Source organism: Mobula birostris, chromosome 21 (genome assembly GCF_030028105.1).
Source record: "Mobula birostris isolate sMobBir1 chromosome 21, sMobBir1.hap1, whole genome shotgun sequence".
Classification (NCBI taxonomy): domain Eukaryota; kingdom Metazoa; phylum Chordata; class Chondrichthyes; order Myliobatiformes; family Myliobatidae; genus Mobula; species Mobula birostris.
In genome coordinates, this window is record NC_092390.1 from 60657240 (window position 1) to 60669320 (window position 12081).

At 45.1% G+C, this 12081-nt stretch overlaps 1 protein-coding gene across 14 annotated transcripts in view; it reads left to right on the forward strand.

The window, feature by feature from the left end:
- The first annotated feature begins 11030 nt into the window (after window positions 1-11030).
- Window positions 11031-12081, forward strand: part of atrnl1b (attractin-like 1b) — a 1064590-nt gene continuing 1063539 nt past the window's right edge. For 9 of the 14 annotated variants that reach the window (XM_072239599.1, XM_072239598.1, XM_072239600.1 and 6 more), the window contains exon 1: window positions 11033-11842. In XM_072239599.1, the coding sequence (XP_072095700.1) occupies window positions 11574-11842 (269 nt within the window). In that variant the 5' untranslated portion in view covers window positions 11033-11573. Of the gene's footprint in view, window positions 11843-12081 lie in introns of all 14 variants that reach the window. The other 5 variants (XM_072239604.1, XM_072239606.1, XM_072239608.1 and 2 more) reach the window with 3 other exon arrangements.

Consider the following 12081-nt stretch of genomic DNA (forward strand, 5'->3'; position numbering starts at 1 on the left):
ATAGATGCTGCCTGGCCTGCTGCATTCACCAGCATTTCTGTAGGTCATAGAATCAGTTTGGAGTTGTGGTCAGTATAGTTATCCATGCTGTTTCAGAAGCCTGATAGTTGTACAGTGATAATTTCTTCCTGAACCTGGTGGTATAGGACCTAAGGCTTCTGTACCTCCGCCTGATGATAGTAGTGAGAAAAGAGCATAGCCTGGATGGTGGGGGTCTTTGATGATGGATACTGCTTACATATGGCAGCAGTCCAAGTAAATTTACTGAATGGTAGGGAGGGCTTTGCTTGTTATGGACTGAGCTGTATCCACCACCTTCTGTCATCTTTTCTGTTCCTGGGCATTGGTCTTTCCATAGCAGACAATGATGCAACCAGTTAGGATACTCTCCATTGTGCATCTATAAAAGTTTGTTAAAGTTTTTGCTGACATGCCAAATGTATACAAACTTCTAAGAAAGCAGAGGTGCTGTTGTGCCTTTCTGTGATAGTAGATACAGTACACGACGGTCTCAGGAAAGATCCTCTCATATGTTAACTCTGAAGAATTTAAAGCTACTGACTTTCTCAACCTCTAATCCTCTAATGAGGACTGGCAAATGGACCTCCACTTCTTAGTCTCATAGTCAATAATTAGCTTTCTGGATTCTGCTGACATTGAGTGAGTGGCTGTTGGATGGCACCACTCAGCCAGATTTTCAATCTCCCTCTTACACGCTGATTCATCACCACCTTCGACTTGGTCAGCAGCAATGTTGTCATCAGCAAACTTAAATATTGTACTGGAGCTCTACTTAGCCACACAATTGCGGTTATAAAGTGAATAAAGCAGAAGGTAAAGCACACAGCCTTGAGGTGCACCTGTGCTGATGGTGAGTGTGGAGGAGCTGCTGTTGTCAATCTGTAATAACCAGGGTCAGCCTGTTAGAAAATTGAGGATCCAGTTGCACAGGGAGATACCAAGGGCCGGGTCTTGGAGCTTAAAGATGTTCTGATGGGATGATAGTATTGAATGCTGAGTGGCAGTCAATGAAGAACATCCTGATGTATGCATTTTCATTGTGCAGATATTCCAGAGCTGAATAAAGAGTCAGTTAAATGGCATCTGCTGTTGACATGTTGTGACGGTAGGCAAATTACAGCAAATCCAGATCACTCTTCAGGAAGGAATTGATATACTTCATGACCAACCTCTTGAAGGACTTCACAGTGGATGTAAATGCTCCTGGATGACTGACACTGGAGCAGGTTAGAATGTTCTTCTTGAGCAGTAGTATGTTTGAAGCCTGCTGAAGCAGTTAGGTACTGTAACCTCTCACCAGGCTCATATACAGACTGGGCTCGTTAGCTAACTCTGTTAATGGTCACCTGACTCAGCGGTGACAAGGTCACCTTTCATAAACAATATACGGCTGGAGTCAGTATGATTTGGGGTCCAGCCAGACAGGAACGTCATGATGTTCTGATCAAAGAAAGCTGGATTTCAGCGAATGCTGTGCGAATACCACCCATACACAACTATTGGTTGGCAAGAAATAACAGATTGTGTACAGCATAAAATTATAAAGAAAGTATATTTACCAATTTCAGATTTATCAAACAGTTAATATGTAAACGAAAAGAAAAGGGTCCATTACAGTTAAACCAGCCCAATATGCACATGCCCATTGGAGCTCCTACTGGAGTATTCAGGATATATCACCACCCCACAACTCTCTAGCATCTCATCCCACAATCTTGTATTTTCCAGAAAATGATGTTGCAGCTGATCATAGCAACTTCTATGGGGTCAACAAAAGGTGCTACTGTTCTACTTAAACGTATGTGTAATGGCTGCAAGATCCTGCAACGCGTTGAGAACTCAAAGGGTTGCGGGTCTGCACCTTCATCGAGTTGCTCGCTGGTGAAGATAATGAAGGAGGTGCACAACATGGTGCTGCCTGAATCGATGGAGTCTTACAGTCAAATAGCGAGTGGTCGTCATGGTCGCTTTTCTTGTGATCGCAAGACCCCCTGGGACATCGTTAATCAGGTACGCCACAAGTTTGATTTGCTGATTTATTGGATGGACTGGGTGGATAGAGGAGGCCTAGTCCTCGATCGTAGTAAGGACTAGGTCTGAAGCCATGATGCTGCCTGTTTGCAGCCACCCGGAGTGAGGGGACGCAGCCGTTGTGGTCTACTGGGGGCAGTGTGGCATGGTGTTCAGAACGCAGTTGAAGCTGCCTTCCCAGAGTTTCACTCAGCAGCAGACAAGTTCTGATGTGGCCTACTGCAGACTTTTTAGTGGCACTCAATGGACTTGGGCCTCAAGCAACAGGGTCGTTTGCTCTTTGGCCACGGGGGTGGGGGGGCGGTTAAGTGTGCAAGCCATTGTGCTCTTCCGGGGGCAGCAGAGGGCAGTTGTTGGGACTGAAGATTTAAAATGGACTGGAGGTCCGGACTATCTAAAATATATTTGTCTGGTTGTGTTTTCACTAATGTTCTGCGTGTGCTTGTATATGTGAGGACTGGGCCTCAAAGCCTGGGATTTGCCTGGAGGGAGTTGAGCGTTGGGGCAAGAATTGGGCCTCAAAGCCTTTGGTGTCGCCTAGTGGGTATAGGAGACCAGTTGGTGGGATTGGGGCACCGGTCTGGTCTATGTATACATGCATATTCTGTGTCGTTGTATTTTTTCTAATATTCTATAGGGGCTCGTTGACTTGTACGTATCAAGCTGCGGCATCGCGGGAGTGTGGTGAGAGTCGGGACTCTTCTTACATGATTACGATCTTGTGTGTGCTTACTGTGTGTGAAGGTTGCAAATGTGCCTTTGCACCTTAACCCCATAATAACGCTGTCTCATTTGGCTGTATTCAAGAGCATTCATGTATGGTTAATTGACAATTAAACTTGAATTGAATTACATTGAATTGATTGGCTGACTTACATTCCTAAACTGGACAATGTAGGTTCTTATCTTAGCTGAAGCCAAAGCACACTTTCCAGCATGGCACACTGTGTTTATAGAAGACTGCTAATATAAACTACCTCACAGCATAGCAGTGGAAATCTTAACCAGGGTATTACACTTTGCCCCACCAAAATTAGTCATGTCCTCATGAATTTGGAACTTATTAAGCCATTATTAATGACACAGTATTCAAATGAATTTTGCGATTTCAGGATCCCCAATCCACCTGTAAATGGAAGTAACATATCTCACTATTGGAATGGAACCAAAACGCTTTTTCCCTGGTACTTCATATGTCGGTTTATCTGGGAGTTTCCTGACTCTGAGACATTCTTATCTCATTGTCAGCTTCTTCAGGCTCAGGTGCTCCTTGTGACCTTTCCCATCCAGTAGAGGATGCCTCCCCCTGTCTATCACTCTTACCTTCTGGCGGCTCAGGTCCCCTACCCCATGACTGAACTTAGCTTCCTTCAATTTAAGCAGGTGCTGCTGAACATCTTCAACCTCTGCCGGTGCTAACCGGTGAGATTTCTCTTGGAAGGCTGTGTCCTCTATCACTCTAATAGTGAGGGAAGTACCCTTAGAGCAACCAACATCAAACTTGTCAGTAGATAAGACACCTTCACTTTATAACATCTTCATAGTTAATCTCCTTTTCCATTCCTCAAGTATCAGTGCATCATCAAAGTTGAATAACTTTGATGCCAACCTCCTTGATCCAGGATACCTTTTCTCTTCTGTTTTCCAGGAAAACTAGACACTGCCATCACAGGAAAAAGATGGGCAATTGGCATTCCACATCTGAGGTGTTCCTGAGGTTGTTCCTTACGATCACTGTCATCCTGTTTGCATAGACAGCCGAAGATTTCTGCAGTTCAGGTCTCACCAGCACTCCTGCGGGTAAGTGTGACTCTTCTTCCTAATCATCAGGAGTATCCACCTGGGTGGTTGAGGCATTGGGCATTCTGGCAAATTTGGGGTTCCTATCACTCTAGCTACTCCTCCAGGATGTAACATGACAGGTTTAGACCAGGTGTATCCTACAGTTTCTCATTTATACTCATCATCCTGCTCAGAAGGAACTTACACATTCTCAGAAGCAGCTCTGAACACAGGGACACAAACATGAGAAAATCTGCAGATACTGGAAATTCAAGCAACACACACAAAATGTTGGTGGAATGCAGCAGGTCAAGCAGCATCTATAGGAAGAAGTACAGTCGACGTTTCAGGTCAAGACCCTTCATCAGGACTAACGGAGAAAAGAGTTAGTAAGAGATTTGAAAGAGGGAGGGGGAGGGGAGATCCAAAATGATAGGAGAAGATGGGGGGGAGTGTGGAAGGGATGGATCTAAGAGCTGGGAAGATTGGCAAAAGGGATACAAGGCTGGAGAAGGGGGAGTATCATGGGAGGGAAGGCCTTGGAAGAAAGAAGTGGGGAGGGGAGCACCAGAGGAAGATGGAGAACAGGCAAGGAGTTATTGTGAGAGGGAAAGAGAGAAAAAAAATTAGGGATGGGGTAAGAAGGGGAGGAGGGGCATTAACAGAAGTTAGAGAAATCAATGTCCGTGCCATCAGGTTGGAGGCTACCCAGACAGAATATAAGGTGTTGTTCCTCCAACCTGAGTGTGGCTTCATCTTGACAGTAGAGGAGGCCATGGATAGACATATCAGAATGGGAATGGGACGTGGAATTAAAATGTGTGGCCACTGGGAGATCCTGCTTTCTCTGGCGGACAGAGTGTAGGTGTTCAGCGAAACAGTCTCCCAGTCTGCGTTGGGTCTCACCAATATATATAAGGCCGCACCGGGAGCACCTGGAAGGACTGTCTGGGGCCCTGGATGGTGGTGAGGGAGGAAGTGTAAGGGCAAGTGTAGCACTTGTTCTGCCTACAAGGATAGGTGCCAGGAGGGAGATCAGTGGGAAGGGATGGGAGGGAAGAATGGATAAGGGAGTTGTGTAGGGAGTGATCCCTGCAAAAAGCAGAAAGTGGGGGGGAGGGAAAGATGTGCTTGGTGGTGGGATTCCGTTGGAGATGGCAGAAGTCAACTGTACTTCCTCCTATGGAAGCTGTCTGGCCTGCGGCGTTCCACCAGCATTTGTGTGTGTTGTCTGAACACAGGGTGAATGGACAAGGTTTTCGAAAAGTTTTCTTGCATGCTCCCACGAGCCTTCTCACGGTGGAAGTACTTGTTCCCACATAAATGGAAGCTCCACTCTTTTCAACCGTATCCGGGCAGACCAGCACTGGTGGGTCAATAGTTTCAGTTGCTCCAACATCTGCTTCTGAAAAGTTTCAATGACAAGTAGCCATTGTATATGTACACATCTGTACTAGCCCCCAAATCTCAAGGGCACTGAATGGCATCAATGGTAAATGCGTCAAATACCAGTTGTAAAAGGACCTATAAAGCAAAGTAATTTGAGAACCTATGTCAAGTATGGCTCTATCGTCGTCGTCGTGGCTATCCCTCGAGGTCAAGAATGAGGGTCTTCGTTCTGAAGTGGCTCACAGAGTGAAGACGCCTGTGCGTGTATTTGTTTAACGTGTACTTGATGTTGCACTCCAAGAAGCACACGATACTTCACAAATCAACCAAATGATTCCAATGGCATGGAAACCACGACGATTGGAGCTGATGGATTTGTTACAGCCTTCATCTGCCTTCACAGCCGTTGAGTTTGAAGTAACCTCGTCCGCCTGTTCCACCGTTGAGGTCTTGGTTGGATTGTTCTTTGTTAGGGACCTCACCCTCGACCTTGCTGCCATGGGTGACCCTATCAGGAGCATAGCTCCAGACAGCATCGCTCTCGGGATCACAGAACCAGACAAGCCTCTCCACCACGACAAGGTGACAATCCACGGAGAAGATGGCTCTATCATAAACACTTTCAATTCGTATGGACACATACGAGTGTGTGTGTTCCTACTAAATTTCCAGGAATAGTGTTTTACACTTTAGTATTTCCCTTGATATACTGATTGGAATGCATTCTCTCCAAGATGTCAGGCCATTCCTTTACTGGGTCCCTCCATAGTTTTGCCTCTTTTCTTCTTTGTTTGATTAACCATTGACATACTTTTTGAAGATTTTCCTGTCCCTCACAGTCTCAATTAAAATGTCCATCTTCTCCACAGTTGTAACAGAAAATACTGGTTGCCTTTCTAGCCAAGAGACCCTCTTCAGCAGCATTCCTCTGCATTGTAAGACCTACAGGTGGGTTTGGTTTCCCAACACATATATCATGTTTAGCTGAAACATTGGCAGATTTCCATCGAATCAGCTCAAACTGAAGGATTTCCACCTCATTCCTCAAAAGCTCTGTCTCTGTGGCATCAGGGGTCACTTCAGCACTGAAGACACTACTTGGCTTTTGGAAATGTTCTGCTTCTCCATCGTGTTTTCCTCCTCCCTAACTTCTCTTAGTAACTTGGTAAAAGACGGAGAAGTGCGCACCTTGTGGGTCATTTGAATACATACAGCAACCATATCACGTGATGGCACACCCTTCACAACTTGCTCCACCCTCAAGCAATTTCCCTCAGACAGTAGAATGCCCCCTTTGTGGCACAAACAGTGCAGCAGCTTCTCTGACCTGAAAAGGCAGGCAGACAGTTTCTCTTCTTCCTTCTGGAATGTGTGCCTAAACTTCATCCCAAAATTGGCTGCACTTTCAGCAAAGCCGAAAGCATTTTTCAGAGCCTGCAGGTAATTAGCTAACATGGCTAATGGGTTTTCTGCCTTTAGGAACTCACTTTATCAGCCACCGGACCCTTTAAACTCTCTACCAGTCTCTCTTTATTCATGTTATCTGAGCACTGCCAGTCATCCGGTAACTGGGATGTCTGCTCTGCCCAAGCCTCATATACTTCTTTTCCATTGGGTGTGGGCCAGAGAACATTCCCAGCCTATGATAACTTCGGTATTTATCAACCAGTGACGTAACAGCCAAAACCAGCTCAGAATTTCCATCAACCATTGAAGAACCCATTTGACCTTTCACATCAGACACACCTTTCCCCTCACTTCGCATGTCTTTCAAAGTCTTCACCCTCAGCTATGTACCCCCCTTCTCTAAGAATATGGTCTGCCCATGACCCCGCCTCTCTAGGGTCTCTCAGCCTATCAGGCAGTGCAACTTTAGTTACATCACTGTTAGTCTGGACTAATACAGTATCCTTACCAACTGATTGGTCAAAATGCTGTTCAATCAGCATAACTTTTCACAACACTTTTACAGAACTCAGCACTCTCAGTAGCAGTTCATCAGGAATTCAGACATCCACCATGCTCCGAACATAAGCATTATTTGTGGATAACCACTTTGAATCACTCCAACCCTTTATTCCTGTGGCATACATAATAAAGTACCTTAATCACTTTCCCTGACAATAGCCTAACCACAGGCTTAAACACACAAACCGCTTAATCAACCCTAAAATAGCAGTCACATGGCCTCTGGAATCCCCAGACAAAGGCCCTCAAATATAACCCTCTCAACAGGGCACATATACAAACTTGGCTCAATAGCTAAGCCTGGAAACAGTTACATGACTCAGCAGAGAGAAGGCTACCTTTCACGAAAACTCTACACCTAGGGCTGGTATGACTTGGGGTTCAACCAAACAGGTATGTCGTGGTGTTCCAATTAAAAGAACCTCAATTTGAGCAAATGCTGTGTAAGTACTTCCCATACACAATTATCAGTCGGCAAGGAATAACAATTCATACAGCACATAAAATTATAAAGAAAGTATATTTACCAATTTCAGCTTTATCAGACAGTTAATAGGGCAAAGTACTTCTTGCAATGGGGACTCACTATACCAACTGTATTCTGCAACATTCTCCCCTTTGCCCTGCTCCACAGCTTCTGTCTACTGTCCTTCAGAAAACTCTTCCCCACAGCTCTCTAGAACCTTCTCTCACATCCCATAATCCTGATTAGCTGACTTACATTTCTAAGCTGGACAACATGGGTCCTTATCTTAGCCAAAGCCAAAACACACTTTCCAGCAAGGCACACTGCTTTTACAGAAAACTGCTAACATAAACTACCTCACACCCTAGCAGTGGAAATCAGTAGGGATTTACAGTACTTCAGACTGCCAAAGTGAAGATGCTTCTGCCAGTTGATAAACACAGTACTTGACTGAAGGAATCATTTTCAAAATGGTAGCACTTTCGGTACAGTTTGCATCAGAATTAAATCACTGTGTCTAAGGTGAAAATCTAACCAATTATCTTACACATTACTTCATTAACAGTGAAATACTCATTTATTATTTTCTAATTTGAATTCTGTTTAAATGTTATTTGGCTTGGTTGGATTATATTCAAGAATGATACATACAGCAAGTAATTTTGTTCGTGAAATTTTAAACCAAGTAATGACTTACTTTCGCAAACTTGAGGAAATCTGCAGATGCTGGAATTTCAAGCAACACACGTAAAAGTTGCTGGTGAATGCAGCAGACCAGGCAGCATCTCTAGGAAGAGCTACAGTCGACGTTTCGGGCCGAGACCCTCTTCCTAGAGATGCTGCCTGGCTTGCTGCGTTCGCCAGCAACTTTTATGTGTGTTGAATGATTTACTTTCCTTAGTGGAAAAAACATTCTCTCCTTCACTTTGTCTTCACATTGATCTGTGAAATTAATTATTTTCTGTCTTTTAATCTGCTGATTATTTCCTGCAATTCTAATTTTATTCTGATTTCCAGAATCTGTTGCTTTTGGTTTTAGTGAGTCTACTGTTGCTCTTACGTGTTGAGATAAAATGAGAGAAAACTATGAACACATTTTTGTGTGATCTCTTGCTATTTACTTCAATGGCTTACTCATCTGAAAAGATTCTGGAAATCAGACTGAACCAGAACATATGGACAGAAATAAAAATGACACTCTTGGTCATGATATACTCTTGTAATTTGACTCCTGCACAAACCCCACGGCCCAGAATCCTAATGCTCACCCATAGGGAACGCGGAGAAACTGCAGAAAGTTGTAAACTCAGCCAGTTCCATTATGGGCTCTAGCCTACCCAACATCCAGGACACCTTCAAAAAGAGAGGCCTCAGAAAGGTGGCATCAGTCATTAAGGGCCCTCATCAGTCAGAACATGCCCTCTTCTCATTGCTAGCACGGACGTGATACAGGAACCTGAAGATACACATTCAAAGTTTCAGGAACAGGTTCTTTCCCTCTTACATCAGCTTTCTGAATGCACAATGAACCCATAAACACTACCTCAGTATTTTCCTCTCTTTTTGCAATACTTAGTGTAATTTATAGTTTATATTATAACACTTTGTAATGTATCACTGCCGTAAAACACTGTTCATTTTGTGAACTTCATGTGAGTAATGAATTTCATTCCTAATTGGTGTGTAGACAATAAATTAACCCGAATCTGAAACTATCGAGACGTCTGAACTCTGCATTACCCTGCTGACAAACCTCATGACTGCCCCCTGTAGGACAGTATAGTATAGAAATACAGTACAGTAACTCTCATAAAATAAGCCGATAACGGTAATTAGGGCACTGCAAACTTACTTCATTGGTTGTAAAGAATTTCAGGACATTATGTTTGTTTTTTTTTGTCCATTTTTCCTTTTCACTTTCCATGCTGTTAAAATCTATCAAATGTCATAGTATTTAAAAAAAACCGAGATCCATTAGCATCGTAATGGATTACATTAGTCAATTCTGGTACCTCCTGAATGGTTCTGCATTGAACACATGTTCTTTCTAAGCTGAAGGGACAAGTGCTTCTGTGACACCAGCTCCATCTTTATCACTGCTCATTTCTCCTAGTTGACCCTTCCTCTTCAACCGCAAGACTTGAACACTATCATAAACAAGAGGAAGTCTGCAGATGCTGGAAATCCAAAGCAAGGCGCGCGCGCGTGCGCGCCCCCCCCCACACACACAATGCTGGAGGAACTTGGCAGGTCAGGCAGCATCTGTGGGAGGACTAGATAGTCGGCGAGACCCTTCTTCTGAACACTACCCCTTTTATCTCCTCTCTTTCTATTATCATTAAACAGTCTGCTCAAGTGGAATAACCCACTTGCTCGAATTTATTACCAACAACCCCCTCCCTTTTGGAGATTGAAGAAGTATCCCGCAGACACCCCCGATCGGTCTGGAACTGTAGGTCGTTCGGTGAATTTGACAATTATGCACTGGAATCAGAATCAGGCTTATTACCAGTGACGATGTTGTAAATTTGTTGTTTTGTGACAGCAGGACAGTGGCGGACATAAAATACGTAACAATAAAATGATAAATAGTGCAAGGTTGCGTTTGTTCATGGGTTCACGTACCGTTCAAAAATCTGATGGCAGTGGGGAAGAAGCAGTTCCTAAAACGTACTTTGACAGTGCCCTTCATCAGGACTGGAAAGGAGAGGGGTTGTACCCCTCCCCCCCGACCCACTTCCTTTCCAGTGCACAGATGAAGGACCTCGGCCCGAACAGCCGACTGTTTACTCCCCTCCCCTCCATAGATGCTGCCTGATTCGGCGAGTTCCTCCAGCATTTTGTGCGTGTTGCCCTTTACAGTTCCCTGCGGACTGATCTTTTTTCTTGTTGCACCGCTGCAGTTCTCAATCTCCACCGCCGCCAGTTCTTTGAACTCTGCAACCTTGCCATTTTCTCTCTTCCCACTCCTCCAGCGTGTTTGATCTTTAATATTATCATCCAGCTCTGACAAACGGATTATTCCCTTCGGACTCCATTATTTTTTTCCTCTCCGATATTGTCCGACCTGGTGTGTTTTCTGTTTCCATTACTCCCCCAGCAATTCCTCACCAACTTATGCTAAACTTCAGAGCTGCACAGGAGCTCCGAGCTGAGTTGCAGAATTGAACCAAGTACCTGCAGACAATACATCATAGGACATCTGCAGCATAATATTGGTTTTAACGACGGAGTGAAAGTGCTCGCAAGAATAAATCCTTTGAGTGGCCCGACAGCATTAAAGGGGGATGCCTCCTTTTTGTTTGCCGGAAGCCGCACATGCGCAGCCTCGGAGTACTGCCCCTTTAATTAGCGGCTTTGTGGCGGCTGCAGGCTTCGCGTGTCGGAGCCGAGTGCGCGCTGGCTCTTCAGCTGCAGCCGCGAACATCTGGCAGCTCTTCATCCAGCGGTGCGACCTCTCTCGCCGACTTGTGCTTGTTTCTGGGTTTAATCCGATTGCTTCCTTCCTCTTGGGGGGGGGGGAGGAGGGGAAGAAATACAGCCTGAATTCTCTCATGATGTGCAAACTCGTACCTTACGGCGCTTGTGCGCTCTGTTATTCCTCTCAGCGCCTTTCCACCTACTTTTGCCATCCTCGCACTACTCAAGACCCGACGCACGGTTTACCTGACGCTTGTCCGATTTAACTGAGCGGTGACTGTCTAAATTTTCCACCCGACTTTCTTTTTTTTCAAAAAAAAATCACCGGAGACTTCCCTGTGCTCCTCTTCGGAGGTGAAATTAGTTTATTGACCTCGGGCTGCCAGCTGGAAAGGGGGAGGGGTGTCGTTGGCCGCTGTTTAGTTTCGGGGTGGTGGGGGGTTTTGCTTGGAGTGCGGGCGGTGTAATTTGTGCAAGCCGAATTACACAGGTTAAAATGGCGGCTGGAACTGGCGGTGGGAACCCTCAAAAGAGACCGAATCAATTCAGCTGGAGTCCGGGGTGGTGGGCGGCCCGGGACGGACTGGACCCGTGTAGGTACTGTGTCTGCTATGCCCTGCTCTACCTCGTCCTCTCGGCCCGTGTGGGGCTCTGCCGAGAATGCGACAAGACGACGTGCGTCTACGGGATCTGTGTGAACGGCAGCTGCATCTGCGACCAAGGATGGGTCGGTGATCAATGTCAGCACTGCGGTGGCAGATTCAAGTAAGACTCGCTGATTTCACATACGCATGCGAAAAGAAAACAACCCTTCTCTGTACTCCTTTCCAGATGTTTTCTCATTTTTAAAGTGCTTTCTCAATGTTAAAAAGTGTTTTCCCATTGTTGACCTCTGTTTCCCGTCTCTTCAGATTGTAAGTGGCATATTTCAGTGTAATGGGGTTGTAATGTCCAGCCGGTACAGGTTGTCGGTTTAGGAATACCCATATAACTTGCATATTGTG